The 27,600-nt window shown below is 39.9% G+C and overlaps 1 protein-coding gene across 9 annotated transcripts in view; it reads left to right on the top strand.

Annotated features, from left to right (window-relative positions):
* Positions 1–27,600, top strand: part of FAT3 (FAT atypical cadherin 3) — a 401,772-nt gene that overhangs the window by 347,573 nt on the left and 26,599 nt on the right. For all 9 annotated transcript variants that reach the window (XM_017819708.1, XM_017819707.1, XM_017819709.1 and 6 more), the window contains 8 exons: positions 2,344–2,558; positions 3,355–3,492; positions 6,106–6,249; positions 6,801–6,998; positions 9,488–10,286; positions 17,900–18,034; positions 19,030–19,187; positions 26,542–27,010. In XM_017819708.1, the coding sequence (XP_017675197.1) occupies positions 2,344–2,558; positions 3,355–3,492; positions 6,106–6,249; positions 6,801–6,998; positions 9,488–10,286; positions 17,900–18,034; positions 19,030–19,187; positions 26,542–27,010 (2,256 nt within the window). The remainder of the gene's footprint in view (positions 1–2,343; positions 2,559–3,354; positions 3,493–6,105; positions 6,250–6,800; positions 6,999–9,487; positions 10,287–17,899; positions 18,035–19,029; positions 19,188–26,541; positions 27,011–27,600) is intronic.

Genomic DNA, 27,600 nt, shown 5'->3' with positions numbered 1-27,600 from the left:
CTCACAACTTGTTAATGTGGAATTAGCTACACAGTTAAAACCAATTTTAGGTTGAAGGTTGATGTCAGTTACAGTCATGCTTAGCTGCCCCAGCTCAAGTGGAGAATACTTTTCTCCATTAGTGTCTGTTGAAGCCAATGTAGATGTGACAGCCCATTAGCCAAACTGTGCAACCCTTATGGTTCGGAACACTTGCAATGTTTACTTGCTTACCAGCTGAGTACAGCCTCCACTGTCTGCACCTTAGAAAGCATCAAACAGGGCTACCAGTACGAAATAGGTGTCAGTCCTAACATGAGATTACTGTTTATGTATGCAACTTCCCTGACTTAGGTTGCTCTGACTTGTCTTTTCTGACAGTTGACTTTAGCGCTGATTTGGGCTGTGGTCTTTTTGGTTATACATCACAGATTTTAAAAATATACTGCTGCTTCTCTTTACGAAATACGAAGAAAAACTATCATATTTGGTGCAAATGGCTTATTTTCTTGGAATTTCCTTAGTGGGGTATATTCTTTATCCTTATTAAGGTTTTAGTCCATCAACTATGGATCGAGCAATGCAATCGTGATTTTGAAAGCTGAAGGTAACACTTGAATGCAGCTGTAATAACCAGCAACCTGGAAAATCTCAAAATGATACATTGTGTCATTTATATAATTGTGTGCAAAAATCATTCTCCACTCTGCAGACACCACTGCCTTACATGGAAGGGACTTAACATAACTGTGTGTTGTCTGTCATCTGCATACTGTTGATTAGTACTAACAAAATTTAAATATAAATACGCCTAGACAGAGATACTTAACTTCACAGTTGATAATGAAGCCAAGGAAATAAATCAGTAAAAATCCATAATGAACCTTAATCACATGAGGGGAAAAAACCCAAAACTAGAACTATATAGTATTCATTAATATCTGACAGCTCTGTTATTATCAATTTAGAGGAAGGAGCTCAGTTTCTAGACAGCCAGGTGGTGATGTAGCATGCCCGATCAGAGCTTGAAAAATAATGTCCTTCACACCATTTATCAGTGGGAACTCTCTGCTAGACACTTGGAAGCTTCTCTTCAGGGTTCCTGCTTTCAGCAAGTCATGCTGAAAGGTAGAATTCATTTGGAGAGAGCCCAGACAAGATTAAGAGGAATGATCTGAGGTCTGTAAAATGTGACTTATGAGGAAAGACTGAAGGATTTGAGGCTGTTTAAGCTAAAGAAGAGAAGACATGCTGTTAGTATTCAGGCCTGTAAAAAGCACCTATAGAGGGGAGGGGAATAAACTATTCTCCATGCCCAGTCACGAGAAAAGAAGTTGTGAATGGGCTTAAATTGCATTTGGATTATTTTTATTAAACGATAGGAAGAAATTCCTAATTGTAATGATTGTTAAGTACTGAAATACATTTTGTAAGAAGGTTAGGAAACTGATGTTGCTGGAGGTTTATAAGAGTATTAGAGATGAGTTCATTCAAGAATCATCAGGTTGAGCTGACCTGTATTGGGCAGCAGCTGGACTAAATGACCTTTAAGCTCCACACATCCCTGCTTCTGGTGGGTCTATATTGAAAAGGATTTGGCTTGCCAAGGTTCAGGATTTGCCTTTAAGTCTTTCCTGCAGTGCCTGGTATTGCCTCCTTCAAGGCATCACTAGTAATCTGTGCACAACCCACTCCACCTTCTTGTTAAGGTTATGGTAAACAAGTGGAGAGCTTGCATAGAAATCGCTTCTGTCCTAGGGGGGGTCAGGGTGCATGGAGTGAATCAAGTTACAGAGAATCTTAGTTTTGGTTGCGTGGTGAAGTAACCCAAAATTTATAAACCTAGTTGAGTGGAGAAGTCTCTGTTTAATCACATAATTAATAGACAACTGATTTCTCAAAGGTATTCATATCCCATTCATTTGTATGTAATTCATGAGAAGTTAATTGCATGGGAGTGAATTTCTGTTGACTTGTCAGGGCTAATTTCCAGAGTCGACATCCAGTTCTCCCAAAAGCTCTGTGCATGAGATGGTAAATGGATGGATATGGCCCCCACTACTTCATCTATGATACTCAGATAATGAAAGTTATTTTCATGAGGAACCATTCATTGCTTCATGCCTTGTAAAGATCCTTTCTGCAGAGGCAACCCAAATGCAATTGGCATCATTCTTTAATCAAATGACAGCAGTAGAAACATGAAAAAAATATTTTTATTGGATTGGGCAGTCTTACGGTTAGTGCTGTATGTGTGCCATGGTGATAAATAGCATGCTGTACTCTTTACTACAGTCAAATCCCTTATTCCATGGCATTATTTGTTTTTTGCTGGCTGTTGACTTTCCCTCCTTTGCTTCAAAGGAGTGATTTCCATTTTTGAAGCTTTGGATTTTGAATCGTGTAAGGATTTCTACTTAGTAGTGGAAGCAAAAGATGGAGGTACGCCAGCCCTGAGCGCCGTTACAACTGTAAATGTAAATGTGACAGATGTCAATGACAATGCTCCAAAATTCAGCCAGGAGGTCTACAGTGCAGTCATCAGCGAGGATGCAGCTGTCGGGGACTCAGTGATAATGGTGAGTGAGGCCGTGGGAGGCGTTTAGGTGGGGTGAAGCCCTCTGCCACATGACCCTTAAAATACTGCTACACTGGTTAATAATGATAATTACCATATCCTGAATCCCCCAAACTGTTCCCTAGCCAATACTCTGCATTTACTACTGCTTTCCAGGCTGCTGTAAGTTTCTCCCCAAAAGACAGTAGTAGTAGTAGTAGTACTGACTATTTCTTTTTAACCCCTATATGCTGTCAAAGAGCAATGGCATATCCAAGGCATATTCAAGGTATTGCATTTCATGAGTCAGGTAGAAACAAATGGGTTTTAATGGAAAGGCAGAATTCAACTTTTCAGAAAGTAGAATCGTAGAATGATAGAATGGCCAGGGTTGGAAGGGACCTTAAAGATCCATCTAGTTCCAACCCCCGTGCTATGAATAGGGACGCCTTTCACTACACCAGGTTGCTCAGAGCTCCAAATAGATAGTATCTGTGTAGTCTGGCATGCAGTGTGTCATACCCAAAGCTCCCAATACTCTCACCTTGCAACTTGTAGATTCAGAGAGAAAGTGTTATGTGGAAGAGTAAGATTAAAATATTCTGTGTTTTTTAGGGCTAGAATTTTGAGAAGGTCCAAGGAGAGCTTCCTGTCAAAAACTGATTAGGTTCATGCTTGTTGCTGTAGAGGTGTACAGTTCAGGTGTAACTAATCTGATGGAATATGAAGTCTAACTTTTTGGAGTGTTGAGCAATTAATGTATCATACAGATCACTTAATATCTCTTTTGCTAATTTTTACTCTTCTCTCAAAAAAAGTTGATAGCAGAAGATCTGGACAGTCCTCCCAATGGCCAGATTCATTTTTCCATAGTGAATGGGGATCAAGACAATGAATTTTCGGTTGATCCTGTTTTGGGACTCGTGAAGGTTAAAAAGAAACTGGATAGAGAAAGGGTAAGGCATGTGGAACTTCTTAAATTGCAATGACTTACAGATGTGCATTAATCTTTGCTTGTCTGCTAGCTTGAGTTGAAGGAGTTTCTTTTATACTCTGCAGCAATCAGTCTAAGATATTCCAACAGGTCTTTCTAATGTTTTCCCACTTCTTTCCATGCCAGCCCTGCCCCTAACCCTATCTACAAGCCAACTGTTCTGCTACCCTTCCCATCCTGCACCAACAGAGCAGCTGAGGTCAGATCGGGAGGGAAAAAGGCAACACTGGATTTCTCCTGTCCTGCCACTGGCAGCTGTTGCTGCCTTCCCTCTCCTGCACGTGCAAACACACACATGTAGCTGTGTGTGCAACAGAGAGATTACAGCATTCTCCAAATTGTGGCACTGAGCTGAGACCCAGCCTTTAATTAGTGCTCTGCAAAAAGTGTCATTGGGGAGGGGATGCTTTGAAGTGGCCAGGCTGTACCAAAAGTGAAAGAGTGCTTCATTAACAGATTCTGCTGCTTTGTTTGCTCACTCCATTATTCATTCAGGATTATTTATCACCATTTTGCCATAGCTAGCAATTAGCAGCTTTTGGAAAAAAAAACAAACAAATCCAGTTGCCTGTGCTACTAGCTAGGCAGGAGAGTGCTAAATGGCTTCAGAAATGCTTCCTGCCTCCCAGCAATGCATCCATGAAGCTGGGGAAGCAGATTGCTACACTCAGAATAAGGGCTCAGCTGGGAAAGCTCTTTACTGGAAGCAGAGCTACTGCTCAGAATAGTGGCAGATATTCTTTCTGTATTATCACAAAGGCAGCATTAAATTGTCACTATTTGGTTGCAGAATGACTTTATCGTAGACTGTCGAGGACAGGGAAGTAACAATGGCTGTGCCTGTTAAAAATGGGCTGTAATAAAAGCACAGGTTTAATTTCTTAACATGACTTCTTTTAGTTTCTGAAGCACACTCATGTACAGCTGCATTTAGATACACACATTTCCCTTCACCAGCATCAGCAAGTTTGATGCCATCTCTGTTAGATCTGTATTTTCCAAAGTTTCACTCTTAAAATAAGCTGTGATACTGTCTTTTTCTCTGCTTCCTTGGCACATTTCCTAGACACAGGTGTTTCTGACCCCTTCAGGGAGAATGATACATGATGCCCCATCTGCTGTAGATTCCCAAAGGCAGTGCTGACTCCCAGATTTTAGTGGTTTAAGGAAACTCATTTCCAGAGCTGTAATCACATAGAGACCATGACTTTTGCCATCTACCTTCCTGGAATACATTGAAATGAAAGCAAACAGAGCAAAAAAATGGGAAAGAGCTTACAAAACTGTCAGTCTTGTCTTTAGCTAGTGGTAGAAATCACAGTTAAAAAAACAATACTAATTCTCTGTCTCAAGTTTCTTGACTTCCCTTAGTTCAGGATTCCTCCTCTCACCTGTGTCACACTGCCCCCACCAAATTGCAGTCTTTCTCCTCCATACAACCCCCTAAAAAACATATTCCCTTTTTCTTTATGTTGATCCCACATCCCAGACGAGGCCCCTTATTTTGTGTGCTTAATCTGTACTCCTCCCTACTACCAGGAATTTTATTTTTTTTTAATGGATTTGGATTTCCTTCCCCCTGCCCCCTCCAGAAAAAGCCCCATTGACATTATCTTGTTCCCCTCTGCAGGGCCACGTTTTTTCCCTTTCCAGCTCTGCACTGAGAGGGTGGAGCGAAGTGTTGTATCTGGCATGTTTTGCCCTTTGCTCACTCTCCTGTAGAAGGATTCAGGGGCAGATGTGTCAGCAGCTTTCCCTGGGGAGCAGGGAGCAATATACAGTAAAAAGCAGTTGTAAGACCTAAGGAGGCCAACATAAGGATGCAGTTCAGAAAATCCAACTGTCATCCATAAACTGTGCATAGACAGAGCTTTTGCAAGTTGTCACATATGCTCACACCTCACACATGGGCACGTATGTGTGTAGAGGGCCCATGGATAATGCGCTGAACTGCCCACACTATGCTGAGTGGTTTCTGTATGTTGCAAACAAGAAGGTTCAAGCCCCCTTTTCTTCTAAATGGTGGATAATATTCTGTTGCTGCAGAGACTGTTGTCCCTAGTACTCCCAAATGTTTACCAGTGTGTTTAAGCCAACTGCCCGTGAACTTTTTCTTGGCTCTCCATCTCCATGTTAGAAACAATGTGTGTCAAACTGATGCTGGCTCTAATAAGCAATTTATATAATATCCTGGAAACGAACCATAAGATAAATAGAATCAGGTCATATATCCCAGCTGACACCTAGGAGAGATGAAAGTGTAAGCCACAGTACTAATAACTGAGTTCAGATATTATCTGTTGTTTATTTTCTGTCTGCCCCTTTTTTTCAGGAATGTATTATCTGATACAGTTATTTTAATACAATGAAGCTGTTATGTTTATTGATAGCCTTATAAAACAGAACTTGAGACACAGTGTGGCAATAAACAGGATAATGTTATACTACGGGCAGGAAGGTAATGAGGCCAAACAGCTTTCCTCTGAATATGGAAGGTGGTGCATTGGATGTAAAGAAACTGGGTTGAAATTTAGGACCGCTTTCACAATGATTTAATGTTTTCACCTTTTTGCAGATATCTGGTTATTCATTAGTTATCCAAGCAAGAGACAGCGGCACCCCTCCTTTGTCTTCATCTGTGACGGTCAATGTGGACATTTCTGATGTGAATGATAACAGCCCTGTATTTACTCCAGCTAACTACACAGCTGTAATTCAAGTAAGTTTATCCTGAACATCAGAAACTCCTCTGACTTTTAAAATGCAGGAGCATTTGGTTTCAGTTAAGTAGCTTTTGATGATCTATCTGCAAAAGATGTATCAAGTGATCTTATCTAAAAGAAATGATAAACAATTTTTTTTTAAATCTTTGGTAAGTTTCTGTTTTCTGAGGCTCCTTAACCACAGCATCTGTCACACATTTTATCATTCATTCCTGTTGCACCAGGTACCCTATCCTCAAAATGTCTGCTCTGGAATAAATTCGCCTTTCTTTACACCTTGTTCAGGGTGTGAGCCTTAACTGTTAGTCAGACCTGATCAGACACAGTATCAGGCAGAGCTCAGCAGTCCCTGGAGATGTGATAGGTACCTTAATTTCTGCTACTGGTCCGTGGAGCATAAGCAGTGTCAAATAAGCGCAGGTTGTGAAACACCATCTTGTCCAAAGAGCATTCAGTTGAATATTCTCGATAGCAAAATGTGGTATTTTATAATTGAGATATGTATCATTTTAATCCTTTTCTTTATACGCTGTGTATATGTGTAAAGGAAAATAAACCAGTGGGCACAAGCATTTTGCAGCTGGTAGTGACAGACAAAGACTCTTTTCACAATGGCCCCCCTTTTACCTTCACCATCCTCACTGGCAATGAAGAAGAGGAGTTTACACTGGACCCTCACGGCGTTTTAAGGTCTGCAGTCATCTTCAAGCACATGGTCTCAACTGAATATGTGCTCTGTGTGCAGGTATGTCTTGATTTTTATATCTGTACAGAAACAAAAAAACCCTCATAGTTGTAGGTAACCTGTACATTACCTTTATGGGTTGGTTTTAATTGACTGTATTCTATGAGTAAATAACACACATTCCAGTTTACAAATTCACAATACAGTATATTTCCTTTGATGTTCAAAAACCTGATTTCATATAAATATAAATAGGTAGCCAACCACCTTTCCAATTTCCTTGGCATGAAATGAATTTTCTGAGCAGCGACTGTTATGGTTTAAGATTTTCATCATTTTTTTCTGTAGCTAAGCAAGGAAAATAAGCAAAAATGCATTATATACATATAAATATACCACAGAACAAGTGACAGCAAAATACTGTTCTAGGAGGGAAAATCACTTCTGCTTTTAAGTCATAAATTTAATCATAAATTTTTGGAAGCCTTCCAAGAATTCATGAAATCACATTTCCAAGGTCAACTTAGCCTTTAAAGAATGTCAAAAATAAGACATTCAATAGAAGTCCAGCTCAAACTTAGCTTTAGAGTAATTGTTGAGAAGCTTTGTAACCAGGGTAATTTTGATTACCAAAACTAGTAAATCCAAAAGTAATTTGTCCACATTTCTCAGGCCTGACAGAGAAGATGTATTAGGGTTCAGTAAATATGCAAGTCTAGGCAATGAACTACACCCTTTCATTGAAATGAGTCATGGTCCTATAAGCTGCATTTGAATTGCATTCTTCCTCCACTTGCCTTGCTGGGGTTGATGTCTCTAAATACAGCCTATCTGCTCCTTTACAAGTACATTTAATGCTGTTCATAGCAGTAGCATCCTTAGTTACAATTGTTAGTTACGATTCAAAAAATATAAGCTCTGATGTTAATTAACAGTTTAAATTAAAGTTTTACAAGTGTGCCATTTAATATTCCTGAAACCTATTTTTTAGCCTTGTAGCAAAACAAAAAACCCTCACCTTTCTTTCTTACCATGCCTTCATCCTAAAATATCCTGCTTTCAGGGTAATTTGCTAGCCAAAGTTCTAGTACAGCCAAAACTGAGCATGAGAGTTAAATCTAAGCAGCATCCTCTAGCTTTAGAGATCCAAGTATTTCATATAAATGAAATATTAGACAGACCACCATGTCTGAGATGCACCAGTATGCTCAGAAAACCACACTGTTGGATTTTGGAGGCATAATTTCTCCCAGTATTATTTTCTTTAGGGATTTCTGCAGTGAAAACATATTTTATAGTTTCCTGTTGTGTATAGACCATAGAAATGCTTCTTTCCATTCATATGTGCCAGAGTGCTGCTTTCTCCTTTCCACCATCAGGTTCCTTCTCTGTGTTAGGTTTATTAAGAAGTAATGTTAAAATGGAAAGTAGAATGGGATGTAACCTCTGTGCATGTATGTGTGTATTTGCACACATATATATAAAATCTTTTTTTAAATACTCCACCAAGCTCTTTGAGGAGTGAAGATGAATGAATTTTAGAGTGTCTTAGAGTTATTAATCCATGCATAGTAATGCCCATGTTACTGTTCTCATCCTGCCATTTTTTTCGTCAGCTTGTAAATTTTCCTTCTCGTGTCCAAATACAAAGATCTTTGGGCATGTGCTACATCTCTGCCCAGTGGTAGTTCAGCCTTCTGTTCCTCTCTGGAGCAAATAAATGTGTGGAGCAGTATATCTTAATATTGACTTCAATGAAAATTTTTCTTAGTGTAGGAAGGGACACTGATTCGGGTTTGCACACGTTTCTGTCAAAATGGCCTTGGGTTTTTTGTCATACTTGCTCTTTTGCTCTCTATAAAAAAAAGTGCAAATGATGCTATTATACGTGCTCTAGGTCATACAGTCATCTCTCCAAGTGCAGTGCTGCTCTCATATTTTATTGTTAGCAGCAGCACAAGCACCTATTTCATTTTTGGAGGATGATAAATTTTATTTATTTCAAGCATGTTTCTTGATTGCTTCAGGTAAAGTAGGACAGAGTGCTGTGGAAAATTCTGAACTCCCTCACATCCACACAAGTTAAGCAAGGTCTGAAATGCTTTGGAGCACACCAAGCAGTGTAGGAAGCTGATATTTCACTGGACTTCAGTCCCTTCCCGGGATAGAAGTGAGCCCAAACTCCATTTGGTGCAGAATATAACACAATGCTGGTATATTCTCCGTTGTGAAGATGACAAGTGATAGCTATGGGATCCTGGGAACATTTCAGTTTGAGTAATGAGACATTCTGCTGACACATTTCTCTATGCAATCCACTTAGAGATCTCTGCTTCCCTAAAGAGTTTCTAAGTTCCACTGCTAGAAATGGCTGAGATATTTCTTTGCGTATGTATTTTGCAGATACATTTGGGAAGTTCTTTTGGGAGGTCTTCAGAATTACTGATGCTGTGAAAATATACATAGGAAAAAGTTGTGGTTGTAGGCTGTGTTCTATGTGTGTTTTATTTCTGGATTTATTTTTTTTATTTTTTTCTAAATTACATTAGGCAAAGGACTCTGGGAAGCCTCAGCAGGTTTCCCACACCTACGTTCAGGTGAGGGTTATTGAAGAAAGCATTCACAAACCAACTGCCATTCCACTGGAGATTTTCATTGTCACCATGGAAGATGATTTTCCTGGGGGAGTCATCGGGAAAATTCATGCCACAGATCAGGATGTGTATGATGTCCTCACATACACACTAAAATCAGAACAGAAAAGTTTGTTCAAGGTCAACAGCCATGATGGCAAGATCATTGCCCTTGGAGGGCTTGATAATGGCAAATATGTCCTAAATGTCTCTGTCAGCGATGGCCGTTTCCAGGTACCCATCGATGTTGTGGTCCATGTGGAGCAATTGCTACAAGAAATGCTGCAGAATACAGTTACCATTCGTTTTGAGAATGTTTCCCCAGAAGACTTCGTGGGTCTTCACATGCATGGGTTCAGGCGTACCTTGCGAAATGCGGTGCTCTCCCAAAAACAAGACAGCCTACACATCATCAGTATTCAGCCAGTGGCAGGCAGCAATCAGCTTGACATGCTGTTCGCAGTTCAGATACACAGTGGTGGTTTCTATAAGCCTGCCTATTTGATTCAGAAGCTTACCAATGCAAGGAGACATTTGGAAAATGTGATTCGTATTTCTGCTATCTTGGAGAAGAATTGCTCTGGACTGGATTGTCAGGAACAACACTGTGAGCAAAGTCTGTCCATTGATTCACATTCCCTGATGACCTATAGCACGGCACGAATTAGTTTTGTGTGTCCCCGCTTTTACAGGAATGTGCGCTGCATGTGCAATGGTGAGTACTGCTCCCTTTTCCCCTTCCATCTTTGCATATTATGTGATAGGATCTATTTTATTCCTCTGACACAGATTAGAAGGGGCATTTCAATTCAGTCCTCTAAAGCATGACTGGCTGATGCGTTGTGGGAATTGATTTCTCAGGCTCAGGAAGAATTGTTCGTGTTTACTGATGTAAATGGAAGTTTATGAACTTTGGCCTTTTACGACAAAGACCGCTTTCCTGGAGGCTCCGTAATCAGAGCCATCAACCAGCTTCCAGGGGAGGGGAAGGAATGGGAGAGAGAGAGGAGAGGGAGGGATGTGGTTTCCCACTCAGTTAGTGCCACCACTGGAATAAACCTGGAGTCTGACCGTAGCAGAGCAGTCTGGTCTGCAGCGATGCACCAGCAGCCTCCAAGGAAAAGCACCCCTGACCTAAGACAGGCAGGTGGAAAGACTGTTTCCAGTCCTGTTTTTGCAGAGAGGCATGATAATCAGTGAAGTATTTTATTAGCAATTCCTGACCTTTAATGCTGCAGCAGGGGTCAAGGGTGAGTTTTAGGCTGCTCCACTTTTGGCAGAGATTCCATGGGCATATGACAAATAGACTCAAGAGCCAGTCTTCCATATGAGTCTGCACTTGGATTTTAAAACCTTAGGAGTTATAATACTAGCTCTGTTTCTTTTGTTTGCCAGGCCATTTGCTCCTCATTCCGCTTCATTTAAGAGCAGAGAAAAAAGCTGCTGTAAAATCAATACATCCACTTAGGATGTCTCCCTCATCTTAAGCACACATGCACACAGAGCAGGACAAGAATTCAGCAGCCATGTCTCTCAATAACCAACCTTTGTTTCTGCAGCAGTCAGCAGGGCTTCATGTTTTACCATTGACCTCCGTGGGGATGAAAATAGGCATAAATTGCATAAAACTCAACCAGAAATCATTTTTTTCCTGCGGCACATGAATAATAATGCCATAGAAGTTCAATTCTGTAAAAAATACCATAACTCTGTATCTGAGGTACATTCGAGAGCAGACTATCTGGTCAATTTTTAAGTAATAGTGCTTTAGGTTTCAAATAGGCATATCTAGTACAACAATAGTCAGCATTTTGTTACACATGAAAGGCTCTGAAATAAAGAATTTTCACAGGTTTAAAAGGGACAGTGCTGCAATATCCTCCAGTCAAGTCCAGGAACCAGTGCAGAAACATGGTCTGCAAAATATTTTTATATTCTCTAAGTCATAACTTAGTCTCGTTTTCGTATCAAGAAATCACAAATCCTCATCTCCTTGGGGACAGTGATAGTCCTCACTGACAGAAATTTGTTTTCTGGCAGCCAAAATTTTCACTGTTTATAATTTCATTTCACTACTTATTAAAGTTAATAATGATGTATTATTCCCTCTGCCTTGTAATCCCTTAGCTTAACTCCAAAAAAGGAACTTTGCAGTGCAGTACAGTTTTGATCCAGGCACACTCTCCCTTTTTCTCCCTGCACAGCGGGTTTGCAATGGAAGCACAGAAATTCAGCTGGGACAGCAATTTCCAGATTTTTCTGTCATGTACCAGTCAATCCTCAAAATGGATGGCAGGCTGCTGGAAGGGCAGTGCGCTTCTGTGACCATCTGTGGTCCCCAGCCTCTGGACCATTTATCATGGCCTTAAAGACTGCTGTATGGGAACAGTTAGAACAGGCAGCTTGTCTTGGTCCAGCTGAGAAGCTGGATGGGGTTCCCACTGCTCCTGTTCAAGCACCATGTGCTGATTTCCCAGGGGTGATCCACAGGATTTGGGGTGGGGTTGTGCCTATCCAGCCTGTCATCCAGCCTGTAGTAAAAAAGTGTCCAAAGGTGCCGATTTAGGTATAGCTGCCAAAGAGGTGAAAATCTTGGTGCATATTACTTGCACAGATATAAGAGACCTTGGCTGGAAGTGAAAATTCATGCTTTGGCCTTCTCCTCATCAGGTAATGCTTCAGCCTCTTCTTTTTTAATTATAGGAGCCACAAAAAATATCTTGGTATTTAGGTAAGTACCCGGACACACACTGTGTTTTCTCACATAGGAGGTAACATGCACTTCTGAGGGTATATTAGTTTGAGAATATATGGACAGTTTTGCTTTTAGAAGGCTAAAGATTAGAGTAAAAGAGTGAGAAAAGTGCAAATGCTTCTTCGATCTTGTACATGCACATAAATGCAGCAAGTCAGGAAAAAGTGCAAAATTTATTTTGGCTTGTTTAATAAGACAGCATTAGCAAGATATTATCAGTATAATAGAAGTATTATACTTCCTTTGTTACTAAGATAGTTTCACATCCAGTAAATATTAATAGTTTGAATTATGACAAAGCCATTAAAGTATTGCATATGTTTCCAGTGATATGATTCAATTATGACCCAGAAAGCTTGAGTTTGAACTAATTCGCTCATTCCTGAAATATATATCATACTTGGAGTGTTTTTCCCACTGGCAGATGTCACAGATATGCACAATTTATGCATGCCAGCTGTGCATAACTTACCTAGATTACCTTTGTGAGCAAACAGAGTTATCTAACGTGAAAATGCGGGGAGACTGTAAAGCAGGCAGTGGGTGAACTTTGGAAGTTCAGCAGCTCAGCTCTGGAAGGATAAGTTCGAAAGTTCACGCGCATCAATCTTTGCCTTTAAAATCAATAAAATTGAACTAAAGAGTTTTTCAATAACAGACTGTCTGCTTAGATTTCTGCCTCATCTGTTTGTGTTTGTATGAAAAATATTGTCACAAAGTGGGATTTGTTTTGGTGTGACCATAGGGCTATGCTTACCAATCTCCCATCACATGGTGTGAGATATGCAAAGAACTGTCACTGCTGGGGGAAAATAAAGGTAGGAGGAAGGGAATAAATATATTCATATAAAATAGTTTGCATGACATTCTCAGTTTTCAGAGTAAAAATCTATTCTATATTTTTTGCATGATGTAAAGTAATTCTTTTGTGTTGAGATAAAGATACAGAGAAGAAGCAGGTTTTGTTGGGACTACTTTGCTGTAGAGTTGTTCTGCATTATAATCTGAAAAAAATGAGGTTACATTATTATTTTTATAGGAGAAGGCTGGATTGAAATAATCTTGACAAATGTGGATATATATCTACATCCATGCTGGTCACTCCAGGCCCCATTTGCAGACACTGGAAAGAATGAGGTGTTCTTAATGATGTGATACATCTCTCCCTAGATGTCTAAAGTCAGTCAGATGAATCATGCCCTAAAGTTAGATGAGATGAATTCCATTTCAAATGTTTAATAAGGTTCTGGCCTAATAGTTTGAAAGAATTTTTCTAATGGACGCAGAAGTGTTCAACAAAAGTGCAGACACATCCACGTTATTTAATCAAGAGAGTAGCAGTCTTGGACCACTTGAAACAGGATAATTCAGACTTTATGAAGCCCTTTCTAGCATTTTGTGAATGCTCTGACAAAAGAAAATCATAGACTGTGAGAATCTGCTATTAATATAGGACCTGTTTTTCAGAGGTGGTTTTTGCCCTCAGCTCCACAGAGCACACACTGTCTTAAAGAGTACTGGGTGCTCTGAAGGACTGGGAATCAAGAGCTCAATTCTTATGTGTACAACACTGCTTTTCCCATTTTCAGGAAGCACGCATGTAATGAGCCTGGAATTCTCCTGGCAAGGAAGAGTGAAGAAGAAGCTGTCCTGTCTGTGCTTGGGAAACCAAGAACTGCAGATAACTTTGATAGATTTGATCTGGCCATAGTCCTTTTAATGTTGCACTTGTGTAAGGAAAGATGTTTCTCCCTGTGAACATCTCTGACATTAAGTCCCATGCTGAGAATGCACAGTCTCGTATAAAATGTGGGAGAATTGAAGTGTGAAGTGGGGGCACAATTGTAGAATCAGGGCGAGTGGGAATTGGTGTCTATCAAGGAGTCCTAAGGGAAGCTGTGATCAAGGAGTTATTCTAAAACTCGGAGACATTCTGTTTCACTAGGATGTACTGTGTGACACAAAGTTTTCTAGGGGCACCTGAGCTAGATGAACCCCATTGCTGGCTTGTGCAGAAACAATTTTGCAGTGTCTGTGCTGATGTGTATAGAATAATCATTACCTATAACACCTGGTCACCATGCCCTAAAAATAAAAGCAGATTGCAGATCATGAGTTCCCTCCCCTCTAAAGTAATTACTACTTCAAGTAGCAGTTTGGAGTTTGTTTTGCAAGCTTCCTGCCACTCTGGCCCTCATGGTCTCCCTCCTTTCAAGCTTTTTTCTGCAAGTGAGAGAAACACTCTTTTGATACTCATACAGACTCAGGAGAATGGGCTGATAGAAAACGACAAAATATCACAAGGTGTAAGTTGAAATGACTGAAGCACTCGATTTTCAAAATATATTTACAATCCTATTTTTTCTCCTGTTTTTGAAAGAGTAGGAATTAAATACGTCTCATTTTGCAATGGAAGAGTTTTTTCTTCCTCAGTATACTGGTTAGAAGATTGAAATGCTTTTATCTTCATTTAAAGAATTAAGCTGATCTGTCAAAATCAAGTGGGTCTATTCCACCTTCTCCTGCCACACACTGTTTGATGCTAGCTCGTGTGTTTCTGTGATACCTTGTAGATAACAATTTTATTTATAGTAATGTGAGTTCCAAGAGAATGCTGTGGATTGTCTGGACTTGCCTAGAAGAAAAAAGATCAGTTCAAACCTATGTTTCTTGAATCTCTTATTGGATGGTAAATAGACTGCTCTTTGGAGTGGAAATGCAACATTAGAATAATTTTGTTTAAGCTCAGGCTGTAAATCTTTGATGTGGACAACGTAGCCTTGAACAATTTTACAATTTTGCTCCACACAGTTGTGAAATCAGCCTGAAAATGCGTGTTAGCTGGGGCAATGCAATAATGCAAATTTGTAGCTTATGTACTTATAATCATACAGACAGGCATAAAGCACTTCTCCCAAGTCTGAATATTTTAAAAATTTTGTGACAGCTATGAAATCCTGCTGCAGCAGTATGAATAGAAATTTGATTTCCTTGTAGTTTACCAGAAGAACTATTCTTGGCCGTTCAGGATAAGCAGTTCTTTAGTGCATCTCTACAGTTGCACTAAGTACATTAGATCTTTTCCATCTATTTTTGAATGTGGAAGGATGACTCTGAAGTACAAATCAGAGTTTGAATCAGCTAAAAACCTAGCAGAGATGGATAACAAAGTAAGCTGCTGCTTTATTGCTTCATGTCAAAGATAAAGTCATAGGTTAGGGGATGTGAAAATTTCCAGAGCCACATTTGGAAATCTCAGTACCCCTTTCAGCTCCACACTGATGAGTTCTGGGGCTTTTGTCCAAATGGCTTGTCTGTCAGCTGCACAGAGGCTTACTTGAATTACAGCCTCACAAAACGTCTAAGTTTGTTCAGAGCAGGGATATACTCTGTGTACACCAGAATGTTGTGAATTCTTCACATAAGAATGAGTTAAAATAGCTGAAACAACCAAGGAGAAAATACAAGGCAGCCTATAGAATATTTAAAGACCTGTTATAATTTCAGAAATAATTATTACTTGCCATTGAATTCCAAGAAATATGGGGGTTTATTCTAAGGAAAAACAAACAAACAAACAAAAACCCACATAAAAACCATCATATTCTCTGTTAAATTCTGCAGACCTTACTTTTAAATAGAATATAGTGATGCAGAACCCTATTAAATATTAAATGACAATTGTTTCTTGATTCTATAAGACTCAAAGTGTAACTGTATATTGCAGCTGTTACTCCTGTTCACATTACCTACTAATGTGATTAATAAAGAATGCCATGCATCATTTTCTAACAGTGCTAAAGGCAGTACTGTAAATCGTTTACTGCGTAGACCTCTCAAACAAATGTTTGATAAAGGAGGGGAGGATGTTAAACATTAAATTGACTGTGCTGTACATCAAGGAAGACATTTACAGTAATTGCCATATTTGTAGTCAGCCCATGTCCGCTTTGAAACCTACAGCAGTAATTTTTCTTTTCCCAGAAAATACTTACAGTGTCAGGTAATTTCAGCTGTGCTTACTATGAGCCCTGCTTGGCTTGTACAAAACTCAGAGAGCAATAAGATTCTTTCTTGCATTATTTTTGGAGATGTACTCTATGACAGGTTGATTTCTTCCTTTATAAATTGTAAATCAAATAATATGCTCAAAAAATAAACTAGTTTTTTAATATGATAAGAATCCTGCAATATACAAGGACTACCAATATTCAGAAAGTGATGGGTAGGAAGGTGTGTTTTATCATTAAATTCATCACCTGCATGTCTTAAGTGAATTAACTTAATAAGGAAAACAAGAGGAGTCTGTCCATTCCCAGCAACTGCTTTCACTCTATTTGGGCTGTGGCTGCAAATCAACAATAGCAAGGGCAGGAATGCCTTTTTTCCTGCACTTGAAGTCTACTTTCATAGCAGCCACACATAGATAGATGCCCATATGAAGAAGCTGACGGTGCATCTACCAAGTACCTTACTACAACCAAGAAAAGGCTAGCTTATGGAAGTCACATATTCCTGGAAATCCATACAGTAAGCAGCAGTAGGTGTATTGTATTTTGCATTATTGTAGACAGTGTTTGAAAATCTTTTAAGATTAGGGCAATTAAAACAGATTTATCTAGATGTTTTTAGAAGTTAAGTACAAGTTTTACCCAAAGCCTATGAAATGCAAGAAGTTCCTTTGACACTGACAGGCTTCAGAGTAATTCCTTGACATGTTCAGCTTGATAGATGTACAACATTTAGGTGGTTTTGAAGAACCTTCATGTAATTGTGTCGCTCAAGTATTTTAAGCAAATTTAAAACTCAGCATTGTTCTGTCCCTTCAGATTAGAAAAAAATGAAGTTTTTGAAGCTGGGCAAGCTGGATAGGATGTGAGATCTCAGAAATGTCAGGAGGAACGTAGGGAAGAGGCAAATTTGCCTGTGCTGTATGACCAAGCTCACAGCATGTCATGTGTAGTATGAGGATGAAAAGTCCAGCTGTCACACTGTTGGCCCAGCATGGCTTAGAATCATAGAATATCCTGAGTTGGAAGGGATTGACAAGGATCACGAAAGTCCACCTCCTGGCCCTGCACAGGACCACACCAAGAGTCACACCTGAGAACATTTTCCAAATGCTTCTTGAACTATAGCAGGCTTGGTGCTGTGACTATTTCTACCTCCTTCAGTTTGCTTCTCCTGGGTGTGCTGGGACAAAAGGAGTGCATAGCTTCAAGCCATTTTTTTTTCTCATATGTCTATAAAGCCCTTGTACATGAAAGTTTGTGAGAAAATGGATGGCCCGAGAGGTACACCACCAATTACAAACCAGTTACTGCTTATAAGAGTTCATTTTTATAATATGTTCCCATGGTGTTTAGGGCATCTTGAAAAAGAACTATTACAGTTTTGCTATGTACTTGTACAAAAATACTTCTCTCTACTATGAAAGAGTGTGGTTATTATTATTAAGCTGGTTTTTTGCTTATACTGAAGTGTGAGATCAGTAATTGTCTTTCTTTACTCCTGTATTGCAGCAGATCATGCTTTACATTGTATATCCCTGACAGTATTTTAACTTATTGCAGGAGGACTCTGTCCAGGGTCCAACGACCCCTGTCTGGAGAAACCGTGTCCAGGGGACATGCAGTGTGTGGGGTATGAAGCTAATCGGAGACCATTCATCTGCCAGTGCCCACCAGGAAAGCTTGGCGAATGTTCAGGTGCATGCCACAGCTGTAAAGGGGGATATAATTGAACAATTAAGTGCTGCCATTCTCATTTTGTAGGTAGAGGTGCCACTGAAGTCAACAGAAAATGTACTGCTTAAACCATCTCAGCACCGGCACTTGATGTATCTGTGTATAAGCCCTGTAAATACTTGTCTTTGTAGCTGTGGGGCTGTTTGTAGACAGAAATTCCCACTGACTTGTTTGAGATCAGTAAAACAGGCTGCTGAGAAAACAGGATTTCTCCTAGAAAATATTATACCAGATGTTTTCCTGCCATGGGCAAAGCTCTATAATTAACTCTTCTACTTACTATTTAGATTACCAAAATTCCAGTCTTTATTAATGAAAACACTACACCATCCCAAAACAAAAGTTTGAGGACACTTGTTAGTTCTCTACAGCTGTGTTGTTCTCTGGGATATAAAGAGCCAGGTGGAAAATCAGTGAAGTGGAGCTCTCTGGTTGACTTCAGTGAATTCCAGGCTGCATGACAGAGGATTTGTGCTATTTGCCTGATGAAAACACAGCAGATACTGAACTGTGGTCCTGAACAGTGGTTTCAGGGAACTCACTGCAAGGGTTTGGCTGACATCTGCCCACACCTAACTTTATACCAGTAACTCAACTGCCTGATGTATAGGTATGGGCATCTTCGACTCTCTCTGTTATCAGTGAGGCAAGATGGGTGCCTCCAGAAGTGTATAAGCTGAAAAATGCTGAATACTTGGAAAAACCTCTCTCTCTTTTTTTTTTAAGTATGGAGAAATAGAGCTTTCTTGTATCCCCTGAAAAATAATTTAAAAAATAAATAAATCCAATATATTTTGTGGTAGATGCCAGCTTTCTTTCTCATAGAAAATGGGTTTAATTTATTTCTTCCTAGACATTCTCATTAACTTTATAAATTCTTTAATGAACTTGACAGTTGAGGAATCATTTCAGGTGTCACTAAAAGCACATATGTCTTTTCAAAATGGTTATTTCAGGCCACACTTCCCTTAGCTTTGCTGGGAATAGCTACATTAAATACCGGGTTTCTGAAAATAGCAAGAAAGAGGAATTCAAGTTGGCTCTCCGTCTGCGAACCCTGCAAAGCAATGGGATTATAATGTATACCAGAGCGAATCCCTGTATAATTCTGAAGGTAATTAAAATAACTTATCTTTTCTGCAGTTGTTTTTCTAGATTCTGTATTTTCTGTTGGCTCTTGATTTGGGTAATGCTGTTCTCATTTCTGCTGTAGATTGAGAAGAAGTCTGATTCTAACAGGGAAAAACAATTTCAACAACAGCAGCAACAACAATAAGAAAAGCAGCTTGTTAGTGGTACTTTACTTGGAAAATTTCCCACTGGGTGGTGTTCATTACAAGAACATTATATATGTCTGCGTGTAGAAGCCAGTCTGTACAAGATGTAAAATTTGGCCATTTATATGACTATATAGTCAAAACAAAGCATACTGAAATTGCTGGTTTTCCCTTCTGTCCATGTCTGTGGTTAGGGAACATTCCCTTGTTATCAAGTTAATTCCAGAAACCAGCTGCTTAGAACATGTATCCTACTGAATATGAAGATCTGTGCTCTCTATGGACTGAGATTATTTGTTGAGAGAGTCGTGGGGTCGCTGGAGATTGATACCAAATCAATATTTAATTGATAAGCTCTCCATGCGTTTTTGTTCTTTTTTGTGTTTCTGTGAAATGGCAAATATGTGCTGGGTGGAAAGGGAGTACTAGGCTCATGCAAGACCCTGCCTGTATAGTATTTCTGCTATAGCCTCTAAAGTACAAAATGAGGACACTGACATTTGTAACTATGCCATGTTCTATAATTCAGCAGTGAGAGAAATAACACAGAGCCTTTTGTGTCTGTGTTTGCAATCTTCAGAGTACTTTAGGCTGTATGCTTAGGTAATGTTAAAGTGGCTAGATGAGTTATTGATGGGCAACAAATAACTTTATAGCTGTTAGACTGAAATATTTCATGAGCAGGAGTACTGTCTGTCATTGACCAGGAACTGTCAGCATTGTTCAGATTTGTACAAGACAGTTAAGCTCTGATTTGTGACACACGGAAATGCTGTTTGAACCGTCAAGTATATGTTTTTGTTCAAGGAAAACCAAATGAAACTGCAGGCTGGAAGACCTTCTTTGAAGTCTTCATCATGGTCACTCTTAGCACATGTCAGTAGGTAATGTTAGCAATTTTGTAATTTCAAAAAATATTTGAAAAAAAAACACAAATGGCCCTGGTGGAAGGTGCCACTTGAAAACAACGAGACAATACAGAGATTACTGAAATTTAGTTAGAATGGTAATAGGAGCATTAATTTTGTTAGACTTTAGTGTATAAAGCTCGCATCATTAGGGAGTACAGCATGTCCAGGTCATAGTGAAAATCTCCAGTTGAAGCTGAGCAATTTTGCCACCAAAAAAGAAAAGTTGATGCTGCTACAAAAAACCAAACAAACAAAAAACCACCCTCATTGCAATCACCTGAGTTGAATCTTTAGTTGTGAGGTAGGAACCATGTGTTTTCAGTCACCACACAATCACCTAATTATTTTGATTTGAAAGATGCTGAGTTAAATATAATACTTCAAGAAGCAGAAACAAGAGTTGTGGCTGTTCTGCTCCAATCTCAAAGGTCAACCTCCATGTCAAGCTCTGTTTTGCTTCCTAGCTCTAAGAAACAGTTTCCATCTTTGAACTCATCTCATGCAGTACTTGGTAGAGAGCTTCAGATGCAGCTGCCACCTCACATATCCAATGAGTGAGGTCCAGTATCCTGTGTGGATGCAAAGCCTCTGCTTTGTCCTATGCATTGAGCAGGGAAGGACACAGGGAATTACCTTCCCAGAGCCTCATGGTCAGCTTTTAGGTAGGGCACGATTCACAGTTGCAGTGTGTACATTTTTCCCAGGTCTAGTCTTTGGCTTCTGTGTGCATATGGCTTAAAGAAAACTAAATTATTACATTCAGTATAGTTTTTAAAGAAATTGTACCACTTTAAAGATCAAGAATTGTCAGAGTTTTGTTTGTGAAGGTCTTTTAGCAGAGGAATATCAGGCTGAGGTCTCACAAAAGTGCTCTGTGGCAGACAAATGGCATTATACTCAAGGGATTTAGCCTTATCAGGTCTCTTCAGGATAGGAGCTGACTCTTGAGCTGCACTTTGGGGATCCTTAACTCAGATGTTGTCAAGTAAGTTACACTTAGACTCTCTAAGCTTATGTTTTTTTCATTTGTAAACTACAGGTAAGACTACTTTTTTTTTTCTTTAACCAGGTACATATGTTGTGAGATAGGGAGGCATTCAGAAATGAGGCCATTAAGTAGATTAATTACAGGACTATAAATGTGAGGTTGTTATCATTTGAGCATTGCTTTCAATTAAATTAAACATGAGGAGTAGCTTTCCAAATAGAGGATAAAGGATGGAATCCTGTGCTCTTTTGAGCACTCTGGCATTACTCCAGCAAAGCATTTAATCATTTGCTTAACTTACTGTATTTGAAGGCAATTGGAACTACTTACATAACTTAATTTTAAGCATGTACTTAAGTGTCTGCTGGATTAGCACCAGAGGGCCCAGCAGCATCACTGAGCTCCAAACAAAGGCAGAGGTAGAGGAAATTTAGACCATAAGCCCGTGGGAAATTTAGACCATAAGCCCGTGGGAGGGCAGGCAGAAAACACCACAGCTGTTGGGGCATACAGTGGCATTGATTGTTTTGAAGGAAGTCTCTCCCATTGCAGTCTATTTAAAAATTAATGCTGCAACATGGTTTTTGGAGTTTAAATGACCAGCTTAATTTTGGGAGCTCATACATTTGTGATAACTCCAGGGATGGAAATATTTCATAATCATAACACAGTGTCCTTCTAGGATGAATAATCAATTCCATAGAGCAAACTGCTTGTCTGCTACTTTACTGAAAGCCTACCAGCTACACTGCATTGGTACAATATAATAAGGGTGTTATTTATTCAACTGTTTCAAATAAAGCAACACATCCATCGATTTTGAGAGGTTGGCCATTTTTTTTGTTGCATGCTCTTGCTTTTAAGACAATTGGAGCAAAATGAGATGCAGGTCAATGGCCTTTTTTTCTCCTTTGAAAAGATTGCATGTGCTAAAACCAGGACCACCATTTCCTTTTTACATAAGTAGCATCTAACTGGGAAAAGTAAGTTTTAACTGTTTAAAGCATTACAAGACCATTGCAGAAGAGAATCACATAATTTATCTAATTTTTTTCAAGGAATATGATGGAGATTCAAGTTTTTTTATGACATTTAAAGAATTAAAAATATGTAAAGAAAGACTTTCCCATCATGCCAGAAATAGAGGTGCTAAATGGTAAAAGGCAAGCATATGTTCTTCTGTCCAGGCAGTTAATATGAAACTTTTTGCATCATTTAGTTAAGTATATATTTTACATTTGAGTGCATTACTGTTGTCTGGCTTATGCTGCATAGGACTGAAGCTTGGATGTGGTCCCAGTTATGGCTGGAGTTGAAATGAGTAATATTTTAATTAAATACACTGTTTTACACAAACGAACCTGAAATGCAATTCAGTTAACAAAGTATTTCCCCAGATAGATTAGGAGGCAGCATGCTGTATCCATGGTGTTTGACTGCAGATGGACTGTGTGAGCTGGAGGTGGTCTCAGAAGAACCATTTGATCATTTTATTACCTGTGTTGATACACAAATATGGATGTTAGCCAAACATTTTAGCCAGGCTAATATTGTAATATAATTTACAATATGTGTCTGGCTCCATTTTGCTCATTGAATGAAATTGTTGAAATATAAGGGATTGCATCAGCTCTTGGAGTCTTCTCTGTTCTTTTTACTTCTTCACAGGTGAGGAATTTCATGGCTGTAAAAGTATATCTGTTTAAGTATGCATTAACCTCCCTGTCCTAGTTGTTATAACTGAGACTGTAACTAAGCCCTGAGTTTATAAAGCACTGAGAAGTGGAAGCTTGGTGGGAATTTTCTGCTCAGCTAGAATGAAGCAGTGCCTCTCTGCTTTCATGATGCCTCTGCTGGTGCCATGGGCTGCCCTGGTGAGGGGTTGCAAAGTTTGTGTATCTCTGCTGTGAGATGGAGCAACTCAAGCTCTCCGCTGTGTTGCACTACACGGAGGGAAAAAAGCAATGCCACACGTTCAGTCCTACACTGATAGTCTTATGCTACCAGCTCTCAACCAGACCAGCCCCACTGATGTTATTATCTGGATAACTGCTGAGGCTGGACATTCACTGGATTTCCATACTATTTGCTTGGACTGAGCAGTGACTCTGACATCACAGCAGTTACAAAGAATCACAGGAACACCATGGACTAATTGCTGAATGATGGTTGAATTCTTGTGCTTAGGAGTAGAGGCAGCAATTTTGCCTGCCTGGCCAGCCTCGCTGTTAATAGTCAGGACAGGAGCCCTTTGCAGCATCTGCTCCTTGTCAGCTCTTCCTGTTCTTCCTCCTCCTCAAGGCACTAGACCATCAGGGGACAAGTATTTCCTCCCGATCCCCCTACAGCAAGGCCTGTGACCATCTGATTAATGAAAGTATTTTTATTGTCCCATTGCTAGGGGTATCTGGACATGTCACAGTCTTTAATGTATGTATCTGTAAAGCAGTGGTGTGAGATAGGGAAATGACGTTACCCCTCTTTTACTGATGGAGACCTGAAACTAATGACTTGCTTGAGATCCCAGAGGAAGAGTGTTGCAGAGTGTGGATTCCCATGCAAATCTATCATGTCTTACACTAGTACTGTAAGCATCAGACCATCCTTTCCATCTTTCACTCTAGCCTGAGGTAGGGGTTGCTAGTGTTTCTTCAATGAAAGGAAGGAAACTTAACCTTTCAGACTATATATATTTACTGTGTATGTCAGATCATCTGCTGGTAAAAAGAAGTAAAAGTGGATGAGAAAGATGTATAAAACATATTTTAATGGCAAATCTTTTAGATCATCATTTCCTGTATACAAATCGTTTAATATTTATTCCAGGTGCTCATATGTGGTGTTGTATTTATAAAGATAATTGGAAAAACATGTTCTCTGAGTAAGGGTAATAGACATGAAGGCAGCAGGTTCTTCAGGGCATAAGTAGTCTTAGGGGAGGTATATGTATATTATGCACAATCAGTAGAAGAGTTTCCATAGGAAAAAGCCTTTTGAATAAGCAGCAAGTTGGCTGCTTATCCAATGATGGCTGTTTTTCAAACTGTAGTATATTGGCATGTATTTTTCAGTTTGATTTGTATTCCTTTTGAGCCAGGTCTTTCTGAGCAGCACCTTCAAGGTTTATGGACTATTTTGTAGCACAGGGAGAAAAGAAACTATTGCTCCATCTCTGGAAAGAAAAATCTCAGTTTATGAAGATTCCTCTGGAGAATGCTTTAACAGGCACAGTTTTAATCTACAGAAATGGTTTACAGCTGAGTTTTGAGTCCCATAAGAAAAGATTTTTTAATGAAAAATGATCCAGACTCATTTTTCTGTACATCCATTAGCGATTTTAGATTGAGCTGTAAGAGTACCATGCAACATCCATCCCTTAAGCAGGTTGTGTTACAATCATAGATCCAACTTCTCAGTTGCATCCTACAGGTCAGGGACTTTGAAGTAGCCAGCTGCTCATAGCAGAGGCTAATTCTGGCTCCGTCCTTTGGCTCCTTCCCTCATACCAAGCAGAGTAAGTAGGTAGCTGGCATTGATAGGGAGCTTGCCACATGCTTGCCACTGCTTAGCACCTCTGTGTCCAAGTGACTGCCAAGCAGTGGAGAGATATGGTTTATATCCCAGTTGACCAGTGTGTTTTGGCTTGAGGTTCAGTTCAAATTCATCTAGTCAAGAGACTGAGGGTTTGGAAAGGAGAGGGAGTCCAGAGATCTACAGATCTCAAGATTTTACTCTTAGCTTTCCTCCAGGTAGTTTTGTCAACCTCCAAGGACATAAAATGCTGATAATGACAAGACAGCACAGTCTGCTTCTGTAGATTAACAGTTTCACATTTACCTTCAAGCCACATCAGAGAGCCTGGCAGAGAAGTGTGTGGTCCCACAGTTGAGACACATGCCAAGGAATGTCTCTAGCTAATGTGGTTTAAAATGACTATTCATGCTAGAAATGACCAAAAATGGCCAAAAGCAGATGGACACAATGCAGCATCCTCACATCTGCAGTAGCCATGCCTGTTAAGCAGACCACCAAAGCTCTGTGGGGGTTCTTGCATTGACAGCTGTGGCAACTCTGTAACAGAGCCTGACTGCTCCCTGCCATCAAAGCAGACACACCAGTGAGAGGACAATGTGTGATGCAGGGAAGGATGAAAAAGGACATAGCGCCTGAACTTTTCAGGATGATAAATAATGGGACAGAACTATCTTGAGATGGGGTTTGCAGAAATAAATACTTCCTAAAGCATGACATAAAGGTAAAATACTTGCAAGAGCTTTCAGAGAGCTTGAATCCAATTAATGTGTCATAAGAAATTATTTCCAGCCTTGTCAGCCATTTTAAACTGATCTACCATCTGTTAGAGAAACCTAAAATCTTTAAGTAAACTGCTAATCAGAAAAGCAGCACTTCATACCTATTCTCTTACTCTGCACTTCACCTGCTCCAGCAGGCTAGCATAGATTTTCCCCTTATGAGGACTTCAGATGGGTGAGGGACAGGAGGGAGAGTGAGAAATCCTCTCTCATTTCTCTAAAGCCATGAACCCAGCACAAATACGAGGAAAGAAAAAAAAGTAAGAACCATTTGATGTCATCTGTGAGGTATACACAGGCAGGTAGTGTAGCATCTTTGGAAAATAACTGACTTTTGGTCAACTAGAATCTTACTGTTGTCATTAGAGAAACTGAACTTATGACACTTGGGGACAAATCCACACCTTGTTGAGATGCTCCAGAAGGTTACAGAAGCACAAGATGTGTATGTGAGCAGAGTACCTAACATCACTACCTGAAAGCAGTGGCCATTGATTTTGCCACAAGCCTCTTTCAAACACTGAGAGGTGATCCTGTGCCCTGACTGTCCTTTTGGTAGCATCAACCACTGGGAGCAGAATCACAGCTCACGGGTGAGTGATGGCTGAGAGAGACATAGCTATTCAGCAGCAGAGCCAAGAGCAGAACATAGGTCCTCCAGTCCACACTTGTTCAGTAAACTTATCATTATTCCAGTTTTTGCCAGTGTTCTGCATCCATATTTTTTCCTACATTTTTCAGTTTTCCTGCAGTAATTGGCTTTGGATAAATTCAAAGTAAGCTGATATTTATGACATTATATTTTTTTGCTGCTGATGAAGACACAGCTTTTTGCTATTTTAGTGTCATGTAGGAGAGCAGCTTTTAACACTGTATAGAGACCGTCTAGAAGTCCTCTGTGTTTCCAGATTCTCTGTGAGAATGTGTTATGAGACAGCTGAGTGCCTGAAGCGGTTTGATTTCTGCTTTCCTCCTGCAGATTGTCGATGGCAAACTCTGGTTCCAGTTGGATTGTGGAAGTGGCCCAGGAATCCTGGGAATTTCTGGCAGGGCTGTTAATGATGGAAGCTGGCATTCAGTCTTCCTGGAGCTGAATCGCAATTTCACAAGTTTGTCCCTGGATGACAGCTACGTGGAGCGCCGCAAAGCCCCCCTCTATTTTCAGACTCTCAGCACAGATAGCTCCGTCTACTTCGGTGCCCAGGTCCAAGTGGATAACGTCCGCAGCCTGACTGACAAGAGGACAACGCAGGTCTTGAGCGGCTTTCAGGGCTGCCTGGATTCAGTTGTCCTAAATAACAATGAACTGCCACTCCAGAACAAGCGCAGCAGCTTCGCAGAAGTGGTTGGCCTGACGGAATTGAAGCTTGGCTGCGTCCTTTATCCCGATGCCTGCGAGAGACATCCCTGCCAGAACGGAGGCACCTGTACTGCTGTGCCATCTGGTGGTAAATGCTTTCATTACTTCATGGATTTCCCCCTCACCATTTTCCTCTGTAATGTATTGCCAGAGATGGTTTTATGCAGCAACATGCTTGAAAAATCTCACGAACTCTATAAAACTCTGTTAGGTATTGCAAATTGGGTAAAAGCTGTTTGCTCTATAAATAATGGTGAAGCGGTGCCCCTTCTTACTGCATAAGTGTTCCAGGAGGAAATTGATTTATCGACTGTTAGGATAATCCTATTTCTATAGAAACCAATAGAATTACAATTACTGTAATGCTCAGCTGGATTTTTCAGGATCCATTTACAGCATCCTTACAGCATTGAAGGCTGTACACAAAGATGGTGATTTCAAACATCCATCATAGATACAACAGCACTTTTGCCTTACTCTGTTTCCGAAGCTGTCACAAATAATTACTGAGCTGTCCTCAAACACCTTTGTCCTTTTGTGAGTAATTTGATTACATGTGTGCATGGAAATAGCAAGTTGGTCCCATTATAAACCCCCCCGAACTGTATTTTACAGCTTCCTCAGAGGCCTGAGTGCTTTAAGGTCTAAGTAATACTATCCAAAGTTTATACTATTGTG

The sequence above is a fragment of the Lepidothrix coronata genome, unplaced genomic scaffold (assembly GCF_001604755.1).
Source record: "Lepidothrix coronata isolate B3197 unplaced genomic scaffold, Lepidothrix_coronata-1.0 Scaffold76, whole genome shotgun sequence".
Taxonomy (NCBI): Eukaryota; Metazoa; Chordata; class Aves; order Passeriformes; family Pipridae; genus Lepidothrix; species Lepidothrix coronata.
This window is presented reverse-complemented; position numbering and strand designations above follow the sequence as displayed.